The following is a 26,150-nucleotide window of genomic DNA, read 5'->3' as shown; positions in this document are numbered from 1 at the left end:
AATATTAAAACGAAGGGTGAGTGAGTGTGTGTGTGTGCAAGCAGACGGTTAACACGTTTAATTCCACAAGCTGTGAGTTTAAGCTGCATAATGAAGAATATTTGGTACAGAATAATGAAATTGTGATATTAATATTGTGTATATATAATGTAATATTTCTTGAGGAGTTGCTTCTACTTACACAACCTAGTTTTTCATAGAAATTCCTGTGAGTCAGTTTGAAAAGTGCCCACCAGCGCACAGGTTTATGGTGTAATGAACCTGTTTCACAGAAGATTCGGAGCAGTTATGACACACTTCCTGTATGTGGGGGGGCTGCTCACTAGGTGGCGCTCTTGTTTCAAAAGCGATGCTCAGTTTCATTGAAATGGTGATTCAAATGTTAGGGCAGGGAGTGCCATCTAGTGGGCTCTGAAAATGAGGACACTGTTTCATGAAGCCTCGTCGGCACGTCACTAACAGACACGCATGAGCAGCTTGCAATGTTTCATATGGCAGAGATTTCTGCGCCTTCAAAATGATCAATGTCCGAAGTGTGGACTTATTTTTTATAAGGATACAGAAGGAAAATGTGTCGATGATCTCGGTGACCACCACGCACGTGACAGCAAGAGAATGGTAAGTTAACTTAATCTGAAAATGTTAGTCAGTCTACTGTTTTTATAGTTCTTCAATTGTTTTTGAAGCTTTATTAAAAGTTACTTTACCTTACTAATGTTTTTGAAAAGCAGATATGAATGTGAAATAGTATTAGAATTCATGAGAACTAAACTTGTGCACTTCAGTGCTTATGACTGGCAGTTTAGATACAGCATGTAGCTGAGCTCCACTCCGCCATCAGAGCAGTGCGAATGTTACGTCAGGGACATTTTAGGAAGTGTGGGTATTCGTCCTTCACTTTTCCTCCAGTTACATCTGACCGATGGCATTAGTATCAGATCTCTGAGGAGGAGTCTCAGCCGTCTTCTCGGCTCTGTGTGTGTGGGGATGCAACAACCGGCGCACGACATCTCCAGAATTATTTGTGGATTTAATCCTCACTGAGCTAATGTTCATGTTAAGGAATGTCACAGCGATATTACTTGGTGATTTAGAGCCGGATGTTCGAGGACGTCATCATCGTTCATCTATGTTTCCGTCCCACAGGTGGAGTAAATCCTAAATGTTCTGTTGAAGACACAAGCTAACTCAGAGAGCTTACTGGGTAGTACTGGTAAGATCCATACCAGTACTACACACACAGGCGCAGGCCTTCCTGCTCTGGCTGAAGTGTCACCACTGTGCCCCGGGTCTGCCCCAGGACCTCCACCCACACAAATGGACACCAGACACCAGAAGTGTTTGTCCCGTGTGTATAGCTCCAAAAACAGTGTCATGCCGCGCTACTGACCTCAGTTAACTGTTGCGCTGCAGCTGGGAACAGTAAGTTGTGATCTCTGGATTAAATGTCTTTAATTATTAACCTCCAGCGTAAAATCATAATGAGCTGTAATCTATCACCGGGGGCGCTGCGAGTTCAGCAGTTGAGAGGATGACGCTTTAACTTTCCAGGAGTGAAGATAGGATCTCAAAGAAAAGGCCCGACTGAGTTAAATATTTCAATTGCTGAGGAGAAAAGAAGCTTTTCTGTTTTATTCTGAGGCCGACTCAGGTGTGTGTAGCGGGAAGACGACTCACGCTGAACTCTGTCTCACCTCCGAGCTGCTCGCAGGTCGCTTCTGGAGATCCGCTCTCACATTCATATCAGCGCCTGCCGGCTTTAATAATTCAGCGCAGAAGAATCTCCTGGATGCACTGAACTTCTGAGGACTCATCAGAATGACAGGGGATGGAAAACATCAAGCGGATAATCAGAGTCGGGGAAAAACAAAGCAAACAGCTGGCCGTTTAAATAAGATTGAGCTAATGAAATGAATGACTCCGGAGATGTGAGGCGGAAGAGTTCAAGTTAAAAAACCGGTTTGAAGAGCATTGAGTTTTACATCCCTGAAGCAAGAGTTCATGAGGCTCTAGCTTGGAAATACAGTGTTGACTTTAACAAATGTCAAAATATAAAGGAATGTAGGTGAAATCTTTTACAATTAATAACATTAAGAACGTTAAAAATATGAAAATGACAATGTTTTCCACCCTTCTGTGTTCAGGGAAAACGCTCCACCAGCAGCAAGTTTAACAGTATCCTGCAGTCCTCTGGGAAAAGTAGGGTTTCCAGGACATGGAACAAAGAGAAACACGTGCCGAAGACTCCTCAAAGAGCATATCTGAATTGCAGAATCAAAAGGGGTCAAATCAGGGTCTCTGTGAGGAGCCAGTGAATATTAATACGTCGGCTGCCGGAACAGAGCCGATAACAGATAAGAAAAGGCAGTAGCTGTTAGAGAAAATGAAATCCTTCTCAAATGTGACGTCACACTTGAAACTGTCTGTTATCTTTGGTTTCCAAATCTCGCTAATTAATAATAAAGTGCATCATTAATCGGAATCCAAATCTAAAAACAGAAATAACGTCTGGTGTTTGAGGAGAAAGCCCACGCTCGCTGGAGCCGCCGGCTCAAACCAGTCAGCAGAAAAGTTTCAGACAAAAGCTCTTAAAAAGCTGCATTATTCACGAGTTTTAATTTTCCTTTCGCTGTTATGGTGTGTGTTTCCTGGCAGAGTGACTGCAGAATTTGGGTGTAATGTCGCCCCTTAATTGAGAGGTGGCAGCTGTTTTCACTGCAGGCGCTGCATGTCACAAAGACAGTTTAAGGTTAGTTTTTTAACTTAACAGAGTTGCGCCTCGAATCACGACAGGCTCCATTCTCAACTCCAGTAGTTTGACTTCAACGAATCACGAATTGAGCTACTCAACTTCGCAGTCACACGGTCATAATCGCAGGCATGGAAAAGCATTAAAATGTCATGGGTTTATAACTCACATTCAAAAGAATGTTATTAATGCCACCTTGTTATGTTTTCACATTAGTTCCCGACATTTAGGACCTGTTTGTTGCAGTAGGGCTCACCAACGTGGTGCCCCTCGACCCACAGAGACAATGGAAGTCGCCCACTGGCCCTTCTGTGTACTAAACTCATGGTAGCCCTTGGGGTCACCAGCTCTTCGAGTAGCTCGCAGTTGTGACAAGGCTGGTAACCAGTGGTTTACAGCAACAGCTGAACTTTTTAAATTCCCCAAACGCACCTATTTTCCAAATCATGCCGCACCACACCGCAGGCTTTCCAAGGTTTGAACTGTCAAACCTCGGCTCATTTTACAAATTTCTCGCAAACCACATTAGCTCAGCAGTGTATAATGTCTCTCTTTGAGTAAGAGCAGGAGTGATCCACTTCTTAGTGGTCAGTGAACAGCAGGCAAACTTTGCCTTTTTGGGAGCCATTATTGGGTTTATTGGTGTTTAGTGGTGGGTGAAGTGAAGAAGTGTTTGAGTTAAAGAACATCTGGTAAGATGGATCCTTCACATCTTGATCAAATTCTGGACACTTTGGTTGTCCAAGAACACGCGTGAATAACCTTAAAAAAAAAATAAAATGGTTTAAAAAAAATTGTTTTATTAACTATGAATGCATCCCTGGAGTTACTTAAAAATAATGCCTACTGATAGTGATTTATGAAATTAAATGTGTTTTCTTTTTTATTAAACTTGAAAAAAGATAAGTACAATACAAAATCAAACTTTTTTTTGAATGGAACCGAAGTGGAATGAGATAGAATATCCAAACGAAAGATGAATATGTGTGTGTGTGTGTGTGTGTGGCCCTGGAGGCTGGTTCTGTTGGTACCGACTGCGGCTGGTCATGCGTCAGTATGTCGTGGGCAGCCTGCTGTGAGCCGTGCCTCTCACCCAGGTTGGCGGAATAATTCCCCAGTGGTGAAAGAGTTGAGCTTTTATTCATGTCGGAACATCAGAGATGCATTTGAATACAAAGAAGAAAAAGATGAACCCGGAGCAGTGTGAGTCTGGACTGTCCGCTGGCTGGTGAAGGTTCTCCTCCACGTGAGTTAAGGCCTTGACGTGGTCGTCATCAGACGGTGGTGACTCTCATCACCACTTCTCGTGTGCTATTGCTGGCTTCTCTGCGAGGCTCCTGTTGCCGAAGGTTGCTGAGAAACTGGAGGATGTTGTACGGAGAGTGTTGCTCGGGCCCTGCGCCGCTGCTGTTCAGCGCTTCTTGAGTCGCCGGTGCCACGGCAGTGGAGGTGGAGCCCTCAGCTCCTGCCATGGAGGAGGTGGAGGTGGACAGCCCCAGCCCAGACTGGGTGGCAAGAGAAGCCTCCACCTGAGTCCTGTCCTCTGCCCCCTCCTTCAGGTCCAGGCTGTCCATGGATTTGTCGTAGTTCAGGACCTTCCACTGCTGGTTGACGGCTTGCCAGCGGTGAAAGATGCGGAACACAGACGGCCCCTCGTGGATGATCAGTGCTGTGGAGATCAGAGCATGAGACGGAGATGCGACTTGACAGGAGCTTTAATAACAGTCAGAGACGAATAACTGCGGTGGAGCTGTCGTAGCGCATCAGTGGAAACAAAGCGCTTTCTTGTGAGTCAGCTGGACTCAGATCCATATTATGAAGGAGTGGGCTCACTGCATCGTGGGATTCACTCAAATCTATTATTGTGCTGCTACTCTGCTCCTTTCACTGAGCCAAACCTCCGTCTACACATTTAAGGACCAATTCTTATTCAGTCAATTTGAATGGATTACATGATGAAACTATTATTATTATTATTATTATTATTATTATTATTATTATGTAATTATTGTGGAGTTAGTTTGTGTAAACACAAGGCAGCTAAGGTATATAACATGACTAGAAAACTAGTGTTATAAGTTTAATTTTATTTCACACCAGAATATTCTGATGTAAGTTACACATGGTCAACTCCTTGCTAAAATTGTGTGCTTCCATCCTGAAGTTTATTTTAACTTTAATTTTCCATCCATTGGCGCAATTTCACCTGGCACTGTATGTGGTGCACTGAAAAATGTTTCATGCAAAGGGAACTATACTGTTCTCTGTTACTTGCATCATTTTTTTCCTGCTATGAATGAATCAAAATGAAGGTGTGAAGAACAGCCCCAGACTCCAGTTATGGGGGGCCAATTACTACAATAAAGTGTTTTGTTTTGTTTTTCTGTTACAGACAAAAACAATGTTAAAAAAGCTATTCTTCATTGTAGTTGATCTATATTACTCTCTTATTTTATTTTTATTCTTCTTTTCTTTTTGTTATTCTTTTTAATTTTCTTTAATGTATAACAAGGATGTAGTGTTAGGCAGAGGTGTACTTATGATAATTTTATAGACAAATGATACTATTGAGAGAGTCAGTGCGAGAGAGTTGGGCGCAAAATGTTTACTCATTCCTGTGGGGGGCGCAACAGTAATTAATGGAGAAGCACTGCTTTATAGTAACAAGATAGTCGTGTATGCAGAAGATATTGAGATGCAGCAATCTTGCATGAACAAGAACATAGTTTTATGTGATTTTTTTTTTTTTTGTTGAGGCCCATAAGCGGCTGGTTTGAAATGGCGATGCCAGTTTTTAAGCATTCTCATAGAGACAGATCCAAAAGGTATGAATCTCTTCGTAAAAGTTCACCTTTTGGTTCGACTGTGTTTAAGATTTTGTCCCCTTGTTTGTTGACTTCCACTCTCTGGCCTGCGATGTGTTTGTCAAACCAATGAAGTGCAGGGAATGAAGCTTTTCTTCAAGAGAGAAGTGTCCTCGCTCCTGATGCTCCGCCCAGCTGGCCACTGTATGGATGGATTTCTGACTAGTGATCTCCTGTATGTTAGCACTTATGCAATATTGTCCCGGTTTACTCCCGAGCCGCAGCCCTCACTCTCCGTAATCCTCTTCTCCACTCTTCTATATTTACTGAGTTTCACAGAGAAATCTCGTCTCCTCCTTATCTGTGTCTCTCCTCGCTCCAACTGTGACGGCAGATAAGTGCAAGTGGAGTCGTCGCTGTTTAAAGTCGTCTGCCAGGTGACAAGTTAATCTGTGTAAAGTGCAGAGTTAATGACTCTGCAGTCAGACTTCTCCACCCAACCCAAGAGAGTCACAGTCTCTTTCCTTGTCTCCGAGCTTCTTCTGCCACTTGAGGTTTCTTCCCTTCATTAGGTAAATGGTTTACACCGCTCGCCGACGTTCATCCGTCAACACACCAGTGAGAGGTTTCGACCACATGTGGAAGGCGCTGCTCACCTATGCAGACCACGTCCATGAAGCCGTACATGCCGTAGCAGATCTGGAAGAGCAGATCTTGGCGCTGCCAGTGTGCCGACGGGCTGAAGGAGGACCAGATCAACCAGGAGATGCTGGCCATCAGAAACACGGAGCCCAAGAGGGCCGCCGCGATCTGCACTTTCTCGATGACCGTGAGCGAGATGGCCTGCCACTGGGAGAAGGCACGACAGTGAAGGTCAGTTTCAGATCACGATTCATATTTCATATTCACAGAATGCAAATGATTTGAATTTCAATAAAAGACCCACAATTTAGAGGCAGAAACATCATGGCCTTGGCCCAAAACATCAGCGAGCGTCAGAGTCAATCCATAAAACTTACCCGACATCATGCAAAAGATGAATAAAAACTCAGGTGTCTGACTGACCATGTTAGGAACAAGATCCAGCTCAGTTTTGGCACAAGGAAGACTCTGGCTAAAATAAGTTTCCACATAGAAGGAACTATTAAAGTTGGCTGTTTGTTAAAATGAGACCGTACAGAGCTTAACAAACCAACAGGACAAACAGGAAGCCATAACTGAGACTTCCTGTCATGTGGCCCAGCTTCTCCTCAACAGTCATGCAGTAGAAGTTTTTAAGTTGGAGATGATGAAAGTTGGTCTTTGGAAGGTGAGAGCTTGACTGTGGTCTATTGTAGACATGATAAAAGATGAATAAGTCTGCGCTGGTGTGAGAGAAAAATGGAGCGTCTCGTCGTCTCCTCCAGACAACCTTGGGCCTATAGAAGCCGTCTGACTCTGAAGTCCAGGAAGGAGCGTTCTTAGATCCAGCATGGTGAAGTAGCGCAGCGTGGGGCCCAGACGAGGCCCTTTGACATCTGCTCAAAATTCATTTTCTTAAAATGGCTTTCACATATGATTTTATTATCAGAGGTCATACACCTTTGTACTGTTTTTTTTTTTTCTTTTGTCATTTTCCAAGTTTGTTTTCATTTATCATAAAGTTCCTTTCCTTGAGTCAAACGTAACTTTTTAAAAACATTCTGGCTTCATAGCTTTTTTTAATAATAATGTACTGCTGTTGCTTCCTGAATGGATGGAGTATATACAATATGTATTCAAGTGTTTAGATATTTCTTCCTTTTTCTAAATCTTATTCTGTGTGTACAAAAGTGTACAATCGCCAATTTGGAAATCATTTTCATATTTGTGTTGAGTCTATGATTTACTAATTTATCATATATTGTTTCTTCTAAGTTTCACTTTGCTTCAGCCTGTTTTTGTTGTAATTGAGTTTTTTTTCCCCATCTTTTCCCCCAAATTTGCACCTGACTAATGCATTGAAAAAGAGCCTTTAGCTTATGTATCAGTCATGTTAACTTATGTCTAAACTTTATGCATGCTTGTTAGTCAAAATGCATAATTCAAAATTAAACAAATAAAAACCATCCCCAACAGCAGTACTGCGTTCAAGTTTTTCTGAGGGTCACATTATGTCCCGTAACAGTTCAATTCAAGACAAATAAAGTGTCTTGAATTAAATTTTATTTAACTATGTTCTGTAGATGTTGAAGAATATGAGAAAACAGGGGTGTAAATATATACTTTTTAATTCAGATATTGTTAATATAGATCATAAATGTTGTAATATCTTTGATTTTTTTTAAAAAGGATATTTTGGCAAATATGAAGGGACTTTATTATATTTTTACCCAATATCTTTTTGTAGTTTAGCTCTGATCTCCCAAGGGCTGCATGAGTGAATGGGCCCTATGTGGCCTCCGGGCCTCACTTTGCCCACCTCTAATTTAGGCTACCTAATAAAATGTACTACCAAAAAAAGACATCTGTCCACATACTGCACCGCGTTATTGTTTTATGGTCCAGTGTTTGATGTACATGCTCTTCAATAATTCAATAATGACAGCAATGTCTCTTTCCAGTGGGACTGGACAGTACAAGCAGCCTCACCTGAAGTGGGTTCTTTGTGCTGATGGCAATGACCTGATACTTGTAATAGCAGAGCTCACAGGCCCAGGACCCCCTCTCACTGATCCACTTGATGAGGCAGGGGTGGTGGGTGCAGCGCACTGACCCGCTGCAGCGACATGGGCTCAGCAGCTCCCCCTGTTGGAGAGGAAACACAGTGCCGTTTTGTAATGGTGTTGTGGACTCTGGTCCCCCCCCACAGAGCAACAAGATTAATTTAATACATGAAAATGAGCTTCCCCTGAAGGGAATGAAATTCTATTTCAAATATTCTAGTAGCTGAGGAATAAGCAGATTGTTGTGCCAGCAATAAAAAAACGAGCTACCATCCAAACAGAACGCAATTTTAACAAAAACACCTCGCTGAAAATGTGTGGCTAGTTTTCTCTGAACCTACAGCAGTTCAACTAAAAACTACAAAATCATTCCATCTCCCTCATCTTGAGCTGTGTTGTTGTCCCTGTCAGAGGAAATAATTGCCCACAGTGTTCATTAAATCTGTTGTTTCTCATCTTATTTTCTCCCCTGCAGAAACCACTTTACAAGGCGGAACTTCAACTACATGCAAATGTGGAAAACATCTCCCAGTGTTTGTTCTTCTCTCTCTCCCTAATCCTGCAGCCGCAACAAGGCGCCGGCTCCTGCCTCCTGCTTTAATGAATGGATCCAGCAGCGTCTTCTTCATATATATATATATATATATATATATATATATATATATATATATATATATATATATATATATATATATATATATATATATATATATAAGATAATCTCAATCACAGTTTAATGGTATAAGAATATTTGCCACAAGAAGCCACATTTTTCAATTTGAATGAATGTGCTATATTACTGAATGAAATGATGGACCCATACATACATTTAAACAACAAAATATTGTTTATTTTGCATCAGTTTGACGGTAACACAATAAATCACCATGGTGGCTGTATTCAAGTTTTTATATCACCTTATTTAAACTACAGTTCTTTTAATGTCTTGAAATATTTGTATAAGAATGTCAAGTCCATTCAGAGTAGTGGAAACTGTGGCCATTGTGTAGTGAAAAACCTCCCTGAACAAAAGCAAACAGATGCTTTTGTTTGCTTTTGTTCAGGGATTCCTCCATGTTTGTTGTTGTCACGTGTCTTGTGCACCAGTGTGATCAGTGGACCAGGAACTCTTGCACTTACAAAGGTTCCCTGTATATACATTTGGAGTCTGGAGTCTAGAAATCGGCTGGTTTTTCTATTGAAAACAGGTCAGTGAAAGGGGGACAGAATAAATACATGTGTGAATTCAGACATTCAGACAATGTCAGACGGCGAAGAAGATGGTGTAGGCAGGGTGGAACGGTTGGAGGCCACTCAGCATGAGACTAGTTTCGTTCAGAAACGGACAAAGCGAGTTAGCAGTGGCAGAGATGGTGTTCAAGATCAGAAATAAGTGTATCAGAGGAGTGTGATGTAAAGGAAAACACGAGCAGCGAGCGGGGCGAACCAAGAATGTTGGAGATGGAGAAACAAGTTAACCAATGACAGCCATCATTCAACCTTCTCTGTCTTTTGGGAACGCAGAGTGAAACCACACAGGGAGACCATGAGTAGCGCACACCATCCATGCTACTCATTCTTCTCCACAGCTGCTGCACTGCATCTTCTGAGGTCTGGGATGGACACTTGTGGGAGTGGGTGGCAAGTGCTTCCTGCCATCTATCAGTATGGAGCTGACGCTAATGTGATCGCCCTCGGTTTGGGGTCAGATGTCACCGAAACCATTGGTCCTTTTATATATATGCATTTATTGATGCTAAAAATAGAAACATCTGGGTATTAAATGAGTGTCAGGAAGGTAATACTCATTCGGTAAATCGCTCACATAAAAAAAAAAAAAAAAACTGTTCCAGTGGTCTTGTTCAGCAGATTTATTCCATCCGTATCACCCGCCATATAAAGACACAAAGACCAGTCACTTCTGGGCTCCTACACTTTAATTAACTGGATCTTCAGAATCCAAGTCAAGCTTTCGTTGCGTCCATGAATTTTAATAGGCCTGAGGAAAAAAGGCTCTCAGAGAATGAAAAAACTAAATCAACCAAACCCCTCAGCTGTAAGGAGGCGGCGGCCCACCCTCCGGCGCCGATCCATTCCATTTTTAAAGCCAGTAAATTGTGAATTCAAACTGTGCTCGCAGAGAGAAAGCCCCAGAAAGGCTTCACATCTTTTCCCAGCACCATCATGGCGCTGACACGTCTGACAGACGGCGCGGCGCCCTCCACCAGAGCTAAAATAGGGGAGATGGAGGGAAAAAAGGAGGCCTAACTGCAGATGGCTGAGGTGGGAGTGTTTTGGCATCAGCTACAGAACACGTCTGCTGCGTCCGGTGGGACTCTCTGACCACACGCGGTGACAGGCTTGATCGCAGCCAAGAGCTGAAACCTGGATGAGTCCAGTTCAACTGATCCGGGAGCAGTGAGGGGTGGTGGAGAACTGCAGGCAACGCACGCACGAAAAGATGGTTGAGCAGAGACACAGATCAACCACTTCAGTGCCTTGTACAAATGTACCCCATCAATGACACCTATGTTTATAGTTACTTACTTACATTCAGAGACTATACATGTTATGACAATGTAATGCCTTTTAATCGTAACATTTCTAACGTGCCTTTTATGTCTTTAAGGAAATTCACTGAAGCATTTTTAAATATTATTCTGAAATAATCTAATGCAATATAAATTAATTAATAACTTAAAATTATGATTCAGAAATTATATACTTTTTTCTCATTTTGTTATCATATTTTTATCATTAAAATCCTTCCCTTCATTATTTTAATAAGTATTTTTCAGAGTCAACCACCAAAATATCATGTTATATGTCATAACCCCACAATATTGATAAAAAGATTCATGAATTTTTAGTAGTCAGTGCAATTTCTCCAATGTGTGTAGCTCCTTTTTTCGTCATAAACATCATTAAAATTAAGATTAAACTTGAGTTTTTTTGTTTGTTTTTGTCATTTCTGAACCCCTTAACCCCTGGACTCAGGACCCCAACAAGAGTCTCATTACTTGGAGAAATGGATCGACGTCTAAGAACCAAAATCATGAGTGACTTTGGATGAAATTTAATGTTCTGACTCACATAGAGGAGGTGACATCTCTACAGGTGCTGGGATGATAATGTAACCTCAGTAAAAGTGGTGCTCCAGTACACAGACAAGTCAGCTAGTACAACCAGTCATGACTGACTGTATTCTCACATTTAAAGTGTCGTCCTCCTCCACGTTAATCGCCTGAATATGTCAACCATAAAGGGGTCATAAACTGTGGCACCTTAAAAATATACCTTCTAATACCAGTAACGTCTCTAACAGCTGTGTTCTGCATGGGCCCACCATGCACTGGGACTGTAGTTAGGGGCCGTCAAATCATATTGTTTGTAGAAAAAGAATTTTCACTATGAAAAAAAAAAAAAATAATATATATATATATATATAAATTACATGATTTTATATTTTATTACAATGCAAAAATAAAGTGTCATGGACTTTAATGCCTTCAATATTAGTCCATAAATATGTGAAAATTATCTGAACGACATTTTTTATGAAGGAAAATGATCATTATAAATAATCACAGTACATGTGTTAAATATTTCTGAATTTCAGAAAAGAGCAAAGACATATATATATATATATATAATTTGTGCTCCTAAAAATACATCATCTTTTTATCCATGGTTCTCAGTGAACTGAAGCAAACCGGATCAATAAATTAAAACGGGCTGCCTGTCGCCTCCTGGCCACAGGGCTGATGCAATATGCTAAAAAAAATGTTATTATCTTCTTTCTCTTCTCCATATCAACAGCCAGAACATGTTTGTGACGTGTGCGTCTGTCAGTGTTTGCTCTCTCCTTGTATCTCTGCTTCCCATGCGGCTCACAGATAAGGTGAAGACAAACCTGGACTAAAGCTGACCAAGACAAAGATAGTGCTGTCCACGAAGTGAGTAACAGACCAGCAATTCTCAAATGACGCTGTTTCCCCCTCGGCTCGGCAACAGATACGAAGTTAAGCCTGAGATGCGATAAGCTTTTTTCTTTCCCCTGCAACTACTGCTGTGATTCTTTTTTTTGTGTGTGTGCTGTATCTGCCGTGTATTTACTTCTGCAACCCTCTCACTCTGCCACCCACCCATCGATCCTCTCATCTCCACCTGGCCCGGACTGTTCTGGGTCATCCGCCTGAACCTCGTCCGCTCGCCAGGACTTGTTTAACATACATCAATATTTAGCACCGCCCCGTGTTTCCAGCGCAAACATGCACCCTGTGACCTCTTGATCAATGGTGAAGCTATGAGCATTTCACAGATGCTCTGCTTGTACCGTGCAGCTCCTCAGCTTCTCCATGCAGAGACTCCATATTGTCCGCATGAAACTCGAGTGTCTCTTCCGAGAGAAAGCTCCTCTCACCATTCTTCTGTCATAATTAAAATGTTTTTCAGGACTCCCTTATCTCACAATTGAGATTACAGTTGGTGTAGCTCTCTGCCAAGAGACAAGCATTGCTCTCTATAAATAGCATAAATTGGTTATTCAGCATGTTTCAAAGCTACATTTGAACTCCAGCAGGAGGCTCCTGACAGAAGAGGATTTGATACCGACGAGCTCTTTTGTTCGACGGCGGGGATTCTGCTGACAACATTGTTCTTGTTCACAGTTTGAAGGAAATGATTGTAGTGGGTGAAGACAGTAGTGGCTGTTGACGTGTGTATTTCTGTCTAGAGTGATTTCTGTTCAATACTCTGGATCGGAGGTGACAGGGTTTCGTGCATGGCTCTGCTTTGTGGCCAAAGTTCCCATCCATGACACTTGTCTTGTTGTATCTAGTGAATACGATTTGATGTGGATTCAATGTATTTGAACTGAGTCAGAAGGGAGAAGAAATTATGAAACAGAAGACGGGAAAAACATTGTATGCAATATTCATATATGCATATAAGCTGCTGTGTATCTTATTATTGCTAACCTATAAATACAGTATCCAAATGAAAACTGTCCTGATCAAAGCCTGTCTATATTAAATATTAATATTTCTCTCTACCTTACGCGTCATATTATGTATTTTTTATGTATCTAGATGTATCTAGAATGTAACGATTTTAGGCTGGTTATCTATAAATGTATTTTTAGCTACCTCATTTTCTTTTCTATAATTTATATTATATATTTTTTATTTCATAACTTCCATGTTTAAAGACATCAGTTTTCAATTTCACCATATTTCTTCCCTGTTACCATGCGCATGTTTATTATTTTCTTCGCCTAAAACCAAATTTCCTCCTTCAAATTTCCTTTCTCATATTTATTGAAACTTATTTTGCTTAATGTGCTTTATTCACGTCTCATATATATGCAACACGCACACACACACACACATATATATATATATATATATATATATATATATATATACAGTATATACATACATATATACATACAACATCAACTGTAGCGAGTATCACATCCCTCAGAATGAAGGTGTTGGTGGGAAACGTGTCAGATCACATCCAAACCAATTGATTCCGTTGTGACAACCCGATGAAGTGAAGGGAGTGAACAGTGAACGACTAATGTCCTCACAGCCTCCGTCACTCTGCGACACATAGACCGCTCCACTCATCTCTCTTCTCCAATAGTGCCTCATCTGCTTTCACACCTCTGCAAATCCATAGCTGGACTTCTCCCAAACCGACAGCCGAGACAACAGGATTGAAGAACAGAAGTGATAGACGAGAACCTGCACGGCGATGTGATGGCGTGAAATCCAGTGCTATTGACTCGCTGCTATTTATTAAGAGTCCGTCGATAGGAAGAGGTAGAGGAGGACAGCCACGAAAGTGGTGTTGTTTTAGCAAATGTGTCGTGAAAAAGGCTCAATAACAACAGCCAGTCATTTCATTTCAACTCAATGAGTGCTGGTTATTTTTGTCACAACAATAGGGTTGAAGAATTCAATCTCTGTCATGGTCTGTTGTGTGATTTTTCCACTGTGAATAACCCGCTGATAAAACTAAATGTGATTTTCCAACTTAAATGTGTTATGTTTCAAATAGGAATCTAATTTGTAGTATGAAAACATATTAGCTTTTTGTTATGAGGCAAAAAATAACATGAAAATGAAATGAATGAAAATTTGAAAAACATTTTTAAAGCGCACTACACCTTTGTTAAACTCAAGGCACGGGAGCCAAATCTGGCCCTCTGAGTAACGTATGTGGCCCACAGGCGCCATACCTCTAAAGTTGCCTTGGAATGAAATTTTCTGACTATTTCAAAGTTCAACCAAATCAGATCACCTGCAACAAATACTGAGATCAGTACCCACGATACAACGCAGTGTTCAATCAGCAACAAAGCATCTGAGAGCATCGAGAAGGAAAAACCAGAGCACCTCTTCAAGATGAGACACACTTTTAGATAAGACTACAGCAAAAATGGAGACTATATACAATATATTCTTCAACCCATGACAAGGAATATTAGTGGCTGTTTATGTCAGTGACGCCCCCGATCATAAGCTTCACCAAGTGAAACTCAGTTGAGTTATTTACATGACACTCCTCCGATCTTTAGAATAACTTCCCATCTTATCATAAATGAACTTCCATGCCTCTCTATTGGCTTTCGCCATGACTAATGGTGTGATTATCTGCTAAACAGCCCTGGAGCTACACAGCGCTCAACATTATGGCTCTCACCTTCTGCGTGCAGTGTGTTTTATTGTTTCCAGGTGTCAGCTACTGCGCCTCAGTTGTATGCATTTGAATATGGATCCACAGTGTTCCCAGCCGTAATGGCTTGTTATTCCATTTCTGTCAACCCGTCTCACAGTACAAGTGGCTCATTATTCCGCTGCTGTCTGTCCTGAGCACGGATGGTGAATGTTTGGAAAAATGGAGCAGAAGTTTGCTCAGGCTCCTTATTCTCGCTGCTCAAATGAAAAGGGAGACTCTCAGCAGCACTGACTCTGGAGTCTAGTGAAGCTTGGTGAGGTGACCCCCAGCTGAAGCTTGTTAGACACCTCGAACACGACGCTCGCCTTCTCGATTGAGCTAAAACTCCAAGCCAGTTTGTTGAATCTACTACAGAAAAACACTGGGGTACCTTGTCATTTTCATGTGTTCTATTGATACTATGTTTGACCCAGGTCAGTTTCACTCATACAGGTAGTTAAGCTCCCATAATACACTGCAACAGTTCTAATTATGTGCCACTATCAATTCCGTATATGACTAACTGAGTCCCTCACTAAATGTATGTATTCAAAGGAGCCTTTAAATCAACCAAAAAGCGTGTCTTGCCCGCGTCCTGGGGCGTCTAGTGCCGGCCCTGTGTGGCAGCATGAAGCATGTAAACATCCCTGACGACTCCGCCTCACCTGTTCTGGTCCCTGGAAGCAGATCCGGCACACGGGCGTCCTGAATCCGCTCTCGGTGTAGCTGGTGAGGGAGAATCTTTCCTCGGGTTTGCCCTTCGAGCAGTCGTCGGAGGAGCTGCTGCAGCCGCGCGGCGCGCTCACCAGCTCTGCCGCATCCGCACAGGGCGCTGCCGCCGGCGCGCCGCTCTGCTCCTCGGAACCCTGGTGGCCGCGAGTCAGCGTGTTGTTGTTGTCGGGGTCGGCGGCTCCTGCCTCATGGCTCTCGGAGGCTTGGCCGCTCATGGGGGTCGGCGAAGCCAGCGGGGTTGGCGGTGGCCCCAGCAGGAGCAGCCTCAGGTCACTCAGCAGGACGCAGCAGCGGTTCTTCAGCATCCCCTTGTGCGCTCAGCTGCAGCCGGATTCCGGCATCGAACTTGCCCAGTGACAACCCAACTGTGGACGCGCTCTCTGTTCATGTAATCCGACAGTTCACCCTGTCCCCAGAGGAATAGAAATCCAGAAAGTAGTCAAATCCCATCCATGCAAACAAGTGTCTGAAGCCATTAATTTCAAGATATTCAAGAAGAAAGTCAGATATTGGATTGATAGGAATCTGCATTCAAGTAATAAGGATATTGCTCCAGTGTTCCATGGCCTTACTAGTGATCCAAACTATCCAGACAGGCTTCTCCCTCCAGATCCTCAGCTCAACAGTCCAATCTTCCTTCGCTACAATGGACAGAAATAGACAACAAAAGAGTCAGCTTTATCTTGAGGTGCAAAACCGTCGACTGTCACGTTGAGTCCCGCTGTCTTCCGGGGGGTTAAGGCAGATCTTTGCCGTGGATAACGCGTCTACCTGGCGGGAGCGGATTTCTACACTTCCATTCTCCCCCCTAAGCCCTCAGACGGACTGCAGATCGAGAGCAGGTGTCCGCCAGTCTCGCGTCCCCGTTTCCCATGACCGAGCGAAAAGGTTCGGAACCGACTGGTACAATCCATCACGACTGTCGGACCGTCCTGCTATGGACGAGAGCATCTTTGGTCTCGCATCCTCCTGCGACTATTGGCTGCGAGTCGGTGCTGCAGCTTCAGCACCATGATCGCTGGGACAGCTCCCAGACGCACCACGTCACCATCCCACTGTGATGCAAGCACGGTGAGATTGGTGGAGCGTCCGCGCGCTTGTTCCACATATGCATCCACAGCCTTCAACAACACGCTGGGAGCTTCCAATCGAAATCTACTTTGCCATTAAAAACATGGATAGTCTCATCCAGAGTGTGAACAAAACATTTCATCACTTCTTTCCCAGTAAAGATTTTTACTTAAAAGACAAAACATGCAGCCATTGGGATCATGTAGAAAGATCAAGACGAGAAAAAGAAAATGAAATATGATGTTGAAGTGCATCTTCTAATATATATGTAAAATGCAATCTGGTTTTCCTCCAAAGAGACAATAAAATAAATATAACTGTAAAACCAGGGAAGAGGGAAAACTTTTCTCAGTCACAACACAAATATTGAAAAGTAAATTTCAATACAACTAACTTGAAGTTAAAAACTAATGTTGGATAGATATTAAATTTACACTAAAGAAAAAAGAAAGAAAACAATGAATACACAAAAACCTGTGTTTCAATTCTAGAGTATTAAGTGTAAATATTTTTGGCATGTTTTAAAAGTCATATTGGGAAACTAACAATACCTTGATAGTTGTTTGGCTGAATCTAGTGTTCTGGGGAGGAGTGCAGCCAGGAGTAGATATAAATCTGACTGCTGCATTTAATACTTATAACTGACCCTCGCCTTTAGTATTGTATTTTTCGCAGCTGCCATTTATCATTAAAGAGGTTGACACTTGAAGGGAACTGAAAACAACAGGATTGAAAGTAAACAAACATGTAAGACCCCATGCAAACAGCCTAGTGTTAATGTGACCTTTGAACCAGAATCAATGACTCGTAAACATTGGCAATATAATTGTAGACTGGTTGGTGCTTAAATGATTTATGTCATGTGCAATTTTTTTACTTCCTCTTGTCTTTGTTGTCTCTTTCTAGTCTGGCCTGCCAACTCTTTACAGGTTGTTTTGTCCAACATTCAAATCAATGTTTATGTGTAGTTTGTGAGAACAAATTAAATGTAACATTTACATTTCCAAGGCCACCTAAATTCTCTTCCAAAACCAAACTCTGAAAATATATGTTTTAAATCAACACATTTTGATAATCCATCACTCAGAACTCAGAAAATCTCAGTTTTGTCTCCATGCTAAAAATAAATGCCAAGTCACTGATTTACTCACACTATTGGTGTAAATGTAAAAGATCCAAGTGCACAACTGAGAGTTGCTGTTATTGGTCTCCGGTGCTTGATGTGCATTTTGGCCAGTGGTAAATTGCGGCTGCCCTGCTCTGTTTTATAATAACTGTTGCCCTTCATTTTGCCTTGAGTCTTTTATCTCTCCCCTGTTCTTTGTTATTCCTGTTTTATCCAAACATTTTGCAAGCGTATCATATGAAGAAACAATAAGATTTATGTCAAGGATAGCTTGATAGCTGCATGATGTAACAACAATACTAATAGCTGCATTCATTTTTAAGACAAAGCTTTTCAATCCCATTTTAGATTTGGAACTCTTCAGCAATTTTCTGTTACAATCAGTATAAAAAATTGAAATGTAAAAAAAAATCTTATTTTACAATATCATTCAGCAAAACGTTATATCAAAAGAGATATAACAGAAAATAAACTGATGTGCCACATGGATAGCACATATCCATGTGCTATCCACACATTTCAAAGCAACTAATATAAATATATATATATATATGATTAAAATAAAATATATAAAATATGATATATTTGAAATATGATATATTTATATATAAATAATATTCGTTTGATAATGTAATTATCAAAACTAATATTAGTCAAAATAGTCAAAATATTAGTTGCTTTGAAATTTTTGATATGTATTTTACAAGATTGACAAATTTAGATGAGAATTGAAGCAAATGAACCGTACAGTTGAAGCTAATAAAAAGACCACATGTTCAATCTAAATAAGTTCATCAACTTGACGCCTGAACGGAACCGCCCCTTTCACGTGGTCTTGTTTTTATACGTCACTTCCTGCGCGGCAGATCCAGATTCGTGGTGCCCTCGTAAATAGTTCCGTCCTCGTCTTTCGTGAGACGTATTTTATTTTCAAATGTCTCTCTTTGTATTTGGTCGTACCTGTCTAGACTATTAATCTCGTCGGTGGAAAGAGTCGGCGATAATTTATTGAATATCGCTGCTCGATGTTAACCGTTTAGCAACGTTAGCTGCTAACTTTAGCAGCAGATCAACTACGTTGTGATGGATGACTGTAGCTCACCGGTCTGTTGGTAGGACGAGGCAGAACTAACCGGCTGCTGTTTACATGCCAGTGCGTCACTGCGTCAATCCAGTAATCATGTCTAACCAGTTGACCTCGGAGCAGCAACGTAAGATAGAGGAGAACAGACGAAAGGCCCTGGAGAGAAGAGCCCAGAGACTGGGACTGAACCCCGCGAGCTCAGGCGGTGCTTCCTCACAAGCGCCTCTAAAGCGAAGCCTTCCAAGTCCTGCCCCAGTTTCTCACCACCAACAACCTCCAGGTGCAGCCCCTGCGCTGAAACGATTTGCCCCAGCTTTAATAAAGGACTCTCTTGGCTCCAGTGGCTGTGTAAACATTGAGAACAAGGTGATCAATTCACACGAAGACAAATCATCTTCTAAACAGGTGAGATCCAAAGCAATAGAATGTCATGTATTAGCTGTTGTGAACGCCTCCCTGTCTTTCTTTCCAGATTCAACTCCTCAGCCCTCTTCCTCAGACGAATAAAAGCAGCTTCAGTGTGAATCCAGCTCAGCCCAAACCTAAACCTGAGTCTAATCACACAAGTGGTGCCGTCTCCTCTTTCTACAAGCCGCCGGACAAACTTCACAATCCCGCCACGCCGCACCCATCACACCCCAACGCTGCTAAGAAGACCGTCATTTCAGTCAGAGGGAAATGTGTGCCTCATTCAGACGACCGCTTCAGAGTGGAGGTCCGCTACCAGCCGGAGCTCATTGCTGTGTTTAAGTCCATACCTTCCAAGAATTATGGTACGTTTTGCAACTTACATCAACTGCATTTCAGTCGTGTTGAACTGCTCCACGGTTTGCAGTGTAAGTGTTGTAAAGACCCTCATATGGTGATGCTGACAAACCTGGTCTGGGTAATAACAATTAGCCTGCATCAATTTGTTGAATTGCAGTACAAACCATTTTACTGTATTTTTGAAAGTGAAAATGGGAACTCCTCTCATGGATTAGTAACGTTTTAGAGCATGATTGTAATTGCCTACTACTGAAAGAGCAGGGTATAATGTGCTAGTTGACTAAATAATCTTCAGTCAGTGTATATGACTGGGGTTACTGTTTAACCCATTATTCAATGGGCTCACTACCTTGCCGAAATCCACATTTGAGGGTTTCTTCATCAGTCTGGATCTGTGGCTGTAATATTTTTAGCCTTAACTATCAGACCCCCCTTTAGTTTATTAACTCAGTCTCAGGTTAATGAGAAAAAGACGGTAAAAAACAAAAATAAAATGATATCTGAAGTTTGTTCTCAAACATGGACGCTTGACAGGTTTCACGTGACTGCCACTGAAAGGACTGATACAAACTTAATATCCTTCATTCTCTCTCACCTAAGGCCTACTACTGAAAGAGCATGGCATAATGTACTAGTTGACTAAATAATGTATATGACTGGGGTTACTGTTAAAACCCATTATTCAATGGGCTCACTACCTTGCCAAATCCACATTTGAGACCTATTATCTTAAGACATGGTCCCACTCAATGCATTTTTTTGGGGTGCGGGCTGCTGCCTCCTCACTCTGTGTGTAGACCAGGGCCGGGCAAACCGGTCCTCAAAGGGCCGCGGTGGTGCAGGTTTTTTGGTCCAACTGATGAAGCACACACAGTTAAACCAATAAGTAGGTGTCAGCTGAAACACCAACGTCGAACTGACAATCAACTGTTTACACTCCTGCGACGGCTGATTATTGGTTGGAACAAAATGCTGCACCTGCTGCGGCGCTTTGTAGAATAGTTTGCCCACCCCTAGTGTAGGCACAGAACTCCTGTGTATTTTTGTTGCATTATAATTTCATGTCATCAAATAAATGTCTTCACCCGTGACGCTAACATCTGCTGTTCCACTCTAGATCCGACGACAAAGATGTGGAACTTTAATCTGATGGACTATCGGCTGCTAAGTATGTTTGTGTTTACCATAGTTTTCATGATGGAGAGTTTGTCTTCTGACCCATGGCCTTGTGTCACAGTGGAAGAGGCAGCTTCTATCCCCACTGTATCGCTGGCGCCGCTGCCAGGTATGGAGGCAGTGAATGTGACCGCAGCAACCAGTCGAGCACAAGATGGAGCAGCACTTGCCGCTCTTCTGAAGTTGTGTAACGGCTGGCAGAAACCTGGAGCCTCTCTGCAGGGCCAGTGCATCCTGGTCACGGCAAACAAGTTTGAGGTGGATATAGGCTATCATGCTGATGTCATTGCAGCATTCAAGCAAATGCCAACCAAGAATTACGGTAACAACCTAAATCATCCGTCTTTTACAATTTATATTTTGTTTTAAAATGTGCTTTTTCATTTTTCAGACACTGTTACAAGAAAATGGAGCTTTTCGCTTGAGGATTACAGGCGACTGAGTGAGTGACTCTATATCTCTGAGTTGCCATCTTGTCTGACTGTGCCGTGTTCCTCTTCCAGTGGAGATGCTCGGTGGGATAGCAGCAGTGGAGGTGGAGCCTCTTCCCAGGGCAGTAATCCAGACTTTTTCTGCCAGGTTTGACGGGCAGCAGGCCAGCTCCGTCAACATTCCTGAAGCAGATCTTTCTGCTGTCGACCCTTCTATTGCCAGCAGCCTCATGCCCTTTCAGAAGGAGGGGGTCAAGTAGGTGCCTTTGCTGCTCACAGCCTGTCAGTCACTGGCAAATAGTGATTGTGGGATCTGACATCGTGTGTTGGTGTAGTTTTGCTGTGTCTAAACAGGGCCGCCTGCTGCTGGCTGATGACATGGGCTTGGGCAAGACGGTTCAGGCCATTTGTATGGCAGCATACTACAGGAGTGAGTGGCCCCTGCTCGTGGTTGCACCCTCCTCTGTGCGCTTCACTTGGGCTGAGGTACTGAAAAGAAGCTTTTTCTCACTACCCTCACCAAGGAGGTTATGTTTTTGTTTGTGTTCAAAATAACTTGTAAAGTTACTGATGTGTTTGGATGGAATTTTCTTAAATATTTGAATTGGGTGAGGTGTCTGGATCACCCTCTGCATACAGGAATTATTTACAAATAATTCTTTACTGACAGATTTGCATACTTGTGAATGCTTTTCTAGTTATAATGTATCACACATAGCAAGGTGAAGGGTCATTGTGTTGTTTGCTTTGATAAACGTGCAGTTCTGCTTCACAATTGACTTGATTCGGATTGCAGCAAAGCTCTTGTTTGCCACTTGTCTCTGAGGATCTTGTTCTTGCCTTCACACTTTTAAATCAAAAGCTGATAGAAATTAGTAACTGGATTCTGAACCAGACATGTCTAGAAACCCTTTCCTCAATTGCTTGTCGTGAATATTTCCACTATTTGTTGAGCTCAGGTGTGTGTTTCTGCAGGCGTTCAGGCGCTGGCTCCCCTCGCTGAGTCCCGACACCATCAACGTGGTGGTGAAGGCCAAAGACGAGCTGCGCGCCGGGTTGGTTAACATCATCAGCTACGACCTGCTGAGCCGTATGGACAAGCAGAAGCCGGGGAGTCCCTTCAACGTTCTCATCATGGTCAGTTTCTTAGCCCCTTTTCTTGAGGATGCGAGTGAAATTTGGTTGTGTTTTGCACAGGATGAGTCCCACTTTCTGAAGAACATGAAGACGGCTCGGTGTAAAGCTGCTCTGCCTCTCCTGCAGGTGACTATAGTTTTCTATAAACTGAATCATATCAAAGCACGAGATCAGCATATTTATTCTCTCTGCTGGTGATTTCCCACATGGTCCAGAATACTGCGTGGGGTCGTGAAAGGGATGTTTACCCGAGTGCTCTTCTGCCTGACTGCGGCGTGTTTCTGTAAACAACTCAATGGGCCAAATGCTCACCTGTGCCACTTAAGTGGATTGTTCTCTTTACAATCCATTTCCTTCCACTCTACTGGGCAGATGGCAAACACCGGTCCACTGCTCCTGCCAATAAAACAGCAACTTGGCAGAAAAATTAGGCATTTTGGAAACATCGGCCCAGTCAGGTGGGAGATGCTCCTTTACACCGGTTTGCAAAACAGTCTGCGATATAACAAAAGGGAAGCATCTATTTCTGTGGAGTGAATGTCTTCTGCTCTTGGATGTGTGTCAGAGCAGTCAGATGGCCTCAGGATTGAAAACCAACACTTGGATTTCTTCATCAATCTGGATCTGTGGCTGTAATATTTTTAGCCTTAACTATCAGATGCGGGGATTTTTATTTTTTATAGTACAATCTAAATGTGTCAGCGATGCGCCCCCTTTAGTTTATTTACTGATAAACTAAAGGGGGCACATCGTTACTAAGTCTCAGGTTAATGAGGAAAAGACAAAACAAAACAAAAATAAAATGATATCTGAAGTCTGAAGTATTCAAACTTCAGTGGTTTCAAACACAATAGGATGCGGCACCATGAGCACATTAGTAATTTTGATTAAGTATTATTTGTGTGTAAAATATTGTCTGAAATGAATGTATTTTCTGCATTTCCACCAAAGCTGTTCTGTTCACTGTTTTATGCTGGTAAACCCTTTTTGCCCAGTCAATCCGTTTAATTCCCAGATGAATCCAATTCAATAATTCTTTCGACCCATTTTTAGATAAGCGTTGTCTTGTCTGTCCTCAGGCAGCCAAGAGGGTCATTCTCCTCTCCGGGACCCCTGCCATGTCCCGACCCGCTGAGCTCTACGCTCAGATTCTGGCCGTCAAACCCACACTGTTTCCACGCTTTCATGAGTTTGGGGTTCGTTACTGTGATGCCAGACAGGTACTGCACATTTCAGCATCATTGATCTTCTCTGCCATGATGAATGTGTGGCTTAAAGATCAGAATCTTTTTTTTTTAATTGGTTTGCCTTCACTTCCTGGTCATCCCTGTCACCTTCTGTGTGTCTCACCTCCTGTAGATGACATGGGGCTGGGATTATTCCGGCTCCTCCAATCTGGGCGAGTTGAAGTTGTTGCTCTCCGAGTGTCTGATGTTGAGGCGACTCAAGTCTGAAGTTCTCTCGCAACTTCCCGCCAAGCAGCGCAAAGTCGTCACAGTCACCATCGATGGGGTCAGCAACCGCATCAAAGCTGCGCTGTCAGCCGCTGCCCGGGAACTGGCCAAAGAACATCACAATGTCAGTGACCAAACTCAAAATGGGTCCTTGAGATACTAGTCGGTGAAGTGAGGGGTGTAAAACACACTTGTAGACTTGAGATTTTTTTTCTTTAGTGATGCTACGTACAAATATGGTGGTCAAAAGCTTGATTTGATACTTAGAATTGTGGAACTTGTTTTTCCATCTTATTGCATCATCCAAGGGACTGAAACAGAAGTCCCCATCTTTGGTTAATGTCTGTCAGCTTCACTCCAACGGTCATTTCATCATTTTACTTCTGATGCTGCAGCACGTGTACAAAAACAAAGAAGGCACGAGGTTAATTTTCTTTTATTGATGTCCAATGTCCGTCTCGCTCTGGCTGAGATGGTAATCTGTAAAAAGCCCTGCGCCTGGTCTGACTCTCCCCTCTATCAGGAGAACAGATTCAGCCGTCATTAATGCAGCCGTACCTTGTGTTCAAACGTAAGAATCTTGTCTAAAACACAGCTCGTCGCTTCTGCCCCGCGGCTGTGTCCTACATAATGAGGAGATAAAGCTACTCATGGCGCCGTCTTTAAACACGATCACAGACTTCTTTAAGAGTAATGTCTCTCCAATAACACCACCAGCAGTCCCCAATGATGGCCTTATCTGATCTGCCGTATCTGATTCCAGAAAATGGAAGAGAAGGCCGCGCTCCTCCTCTTCTATAACCACACAGCCGATGCCAAGCTGCAAGCCATCATGTACGTACAGTCGCCGTTGTTCGACAGATTTATCGGACGCACAGATCAAAATGTCAGGAGAGGACGTCTCTTTGTGTTCCCAGGGAGTATATCAGTGACATGCTGGAGTGTGGGCGCGAGAAGTTTTTGGTGTTTGCCCATCACAAGTTGGTCCTGGATCATGTCACATCTGAGCTGGTGAAAAAGGTAAGAGGCGGTTGTGCTTCTTGTTTAAGATGAACAACATTAGCAGCCTACAAAAGAGTTTTCCATTCCCCCCATAGAACGTCGACCACATCCGTATTGACGGCACGACTCCTTCTGCCGAGCGGCAGCGACTCTGCGACAAGTTTCAGTTGTCCACGTCCACCTGTGTGGCGGTGCTGTCCATCACCGCGGCGAACATGGGCCTCACCCTGCACTCGGCTGACCTGGTCATTTTTGGAGAGCTCTTCTGGAACCCGGGGGTGAGACGGGGTTGTTATCAACAAAGCTCTTTCTCTTATTGGCCTTGTGATGGTAAAACGATGCTGATAAAATTGTATATTCAGAGAGGAGCGTGGGCTACTACAGTACCTGAACACCAGTTTACCCATTGGCAGTTAATGGGGATTTCATATGCTAAGTTTTTTAATGTTGACTCTGAAAATTCACAAGCTCAAAGTGCTTTGACTTTGTGTCATAAGGGATCAAAATTTGACACATCTTCGTCAGAAGTATTGAAGATTTATTTATGTTTTTTTCTTTTAAAAAGAGAGGGAAAAAAAGTTAGGTCTCGATTTTTTTTTTTTTTTCTTTCTGCTCCAGGTTCTGATCCAGGCTGAGGACCGAGTGCATCGCATCGGTCAGACCAATAACGTGAACATCCACTACCTGGTTGCCAAAGGAACTGCAGATGATCACCTGTGGTGTGTATGAAACAAGGGTCATGAGAGATGTAGTGATGTGGCGGCCTATAATATGGCGGTTTTTCAGGCCCATGATCCAGGAAAAGATGAACGTGTTGCAGCAGGTTGGTTTGTCTGAATCCAACCTCTCAGTCAACGCAGTGAACTCCAGCTTCCACTCGAAGGTAACCACCACAGAACTTTGACCTTGCGGGCGGGTTCAGTGAACTGCTTGACTTTTGCAGGATCGGAACCAGCTGAGTATAAAAGAGATGTTCCAAAGGTCCTTCAGCACGGACGACATCACAGACGAAGACCTCCTGATCGAAGCGGACGGCAGCTGGGATGACACGCCCCCTGAAAGCTACGCTCGCCAACACCGTGTCATGGCCGACAAGTCGCTTCAGAAGGAGCAGCAGAGATGACTCAAGATCAAAAAACCTCCACCCTGATTTTATATGAATATTTTAATAAATAAACATGTATCCCAATAAGTGTTGTGTAATGT

General features: G+C 42.7%; 2 protein-coding genes across 4 annotated transcripts; one reads left to right on the top strand and one right to left on the bottom strand.

Moving 5' to 3' along the window:
* Positions 1 to 291: 291 nt before the first annotated feature.
* marchf4b (membrane associated ring-CH-type finger 4b) lies at positions 292 to 17,996 on the bottom strand. 3 transcript variants are annotated; one of them, XM_053877909.1, is made up of 6 exons: positions 17,918 to 17,996; positions 16,268 to 16,336; positions 15,629 to 16,101; positions 8,164 to 8,319; positions 6,210 to 6,402; positions 292 to 4,418 (listed from the first exon to the last, which is right to left on the bottom strand). In XM_053877909.1, exons 3-6 carry the CDS (start codon positions 15,998 to 16,000, stop codon positions 4,024 to 4,026), a joined length of 1,116 nt encoding a protein of 371 aa, XP_053733884.1. In that variant the 5' UTR covers positions 16,001 to 16,101; positions 16,268 to 16,336; positions 17,918 to 17,996; the 3' UTR covers positions 292 to 4,023. The 3 variants fall into 3 exon arrangements, with proteins under 3 accessions (XP_053733884.1, XP_053733885.1, XP_053733882.1); XM_053877910.1 differs by lacking the exon at positions 17,918 to 17,996 and adding an exon at positions 17,318 to 17,358; XM_053877907.1 differs by lacking the exon at positions 17,918 to 17,996 and having other exon boundaries at positions 15,629 to 16,725.
* A 763-nt stretch (positions 17,997 to 18,759) lies between these two features.
* On the top strand, positions 18,760 to 26,118 carry smarcal1 (SWI/SNF related, matrix associated, actin dependent regulator of chromatin, subfamily a-like 1). The gene is made up of 17 exons (XM_053877900.1): positions 18,760 to 19,381; positions 19,449 to 19,749; positions 20,862 to 20,912; positions 20,982 to 21,242; positions 21,312 to 21,362; positions 21,424 to 21,607; positions 21,687 to 21,837; positions 22,327 to 22,488; positions 22,549 to 22,614; positions 23,568 to 23,708; positions 23,848 to 24,066; positions 24,706 to 24,776; positions 24,860 to 24,962; positions 25,040 to 25,222; positions 25,563 to 25,663; positions 25,731 to 25,827; positions 25,888 to 26,118. The coding sequence occupies exons 1-17, from the start codon at positions 19,040 to 19,042 to the stop codon at positions 26,065 to 26,067; spliced, it is 2,664 nt and encodes an 887-aa protein (XP_053733875.1). The 5' UTR covers positions 18,760 to 19,039; the 3' UTR covers positions 26,068 to 26,118.
* The last annotated feature ends 32 nt before the right edge of the window (positions 26,119 to 26,150 follow it).

The sequence above is a fragment of the Synchiropus splendidus genome, chromosome 10 (genome assembly GCF_027744825.2).
Source record: "Synchiropus splendidus isolate RoL2022-P1 chromosome 10, RoL_Sspl_1.0, whole genome shotgun sequence".
Taxonomy (NCBI): domain Eukaryota; kingdom Metazoa; phylum Chordata; class Actinopteri; order Syngnathiformes; family Callionymidae; genus Synchiropus; species Synchiropus splendidus.
The sequence above is the reverse complement of the archived record's forward strand: the minus strand, read 5'-3'. Positions and strand labels throughout refer to the sequence as shown.

Coding starts and splice junctions, on each gene's coding strand:
- marchf4b (XM_053877909.1), bottom strand. CDS start 16,000: ATGCTGAAGAACCGCTGCTGCGTCCTGCTGAGTGACCTGAGGCTGCTC. Junction 6,403..8,163: donor GCACAAAGAACCCACTTCAG/GTGAGGCTGCTT, acceptor GCCTTCTCCCAG/TGGCAGGCCATCTCGCTCAC. Junction 4,419..6,209: donor CATGGACGTGGTCTGCATAG/GTGAGCAGCGCC, acceptor TGATCTCCACAG/CACTGATCATCCACGAGGGG.
- smarcal1 (XM_053877900.1), top strand. CDS start 19,040: ATGCCAGTGCGTCACTGCGTCAATCCAGTAATCATGTCTAACCAGTTG. Junction 24,067..24,705: donor TGGCCAAAGAACATCACAAT/GTCAGTGACCAA, acceptor ATCTGATTCCAG/AAAATGGAAGAGAAGGCCGC. Junction 25,664..25,730: donor ACTGCAGATGATCACCTGTG/GTGTGTATGAAA, acceptor GCGGTTTTTCAG/GCCCATGATCCAGGAAAAGA.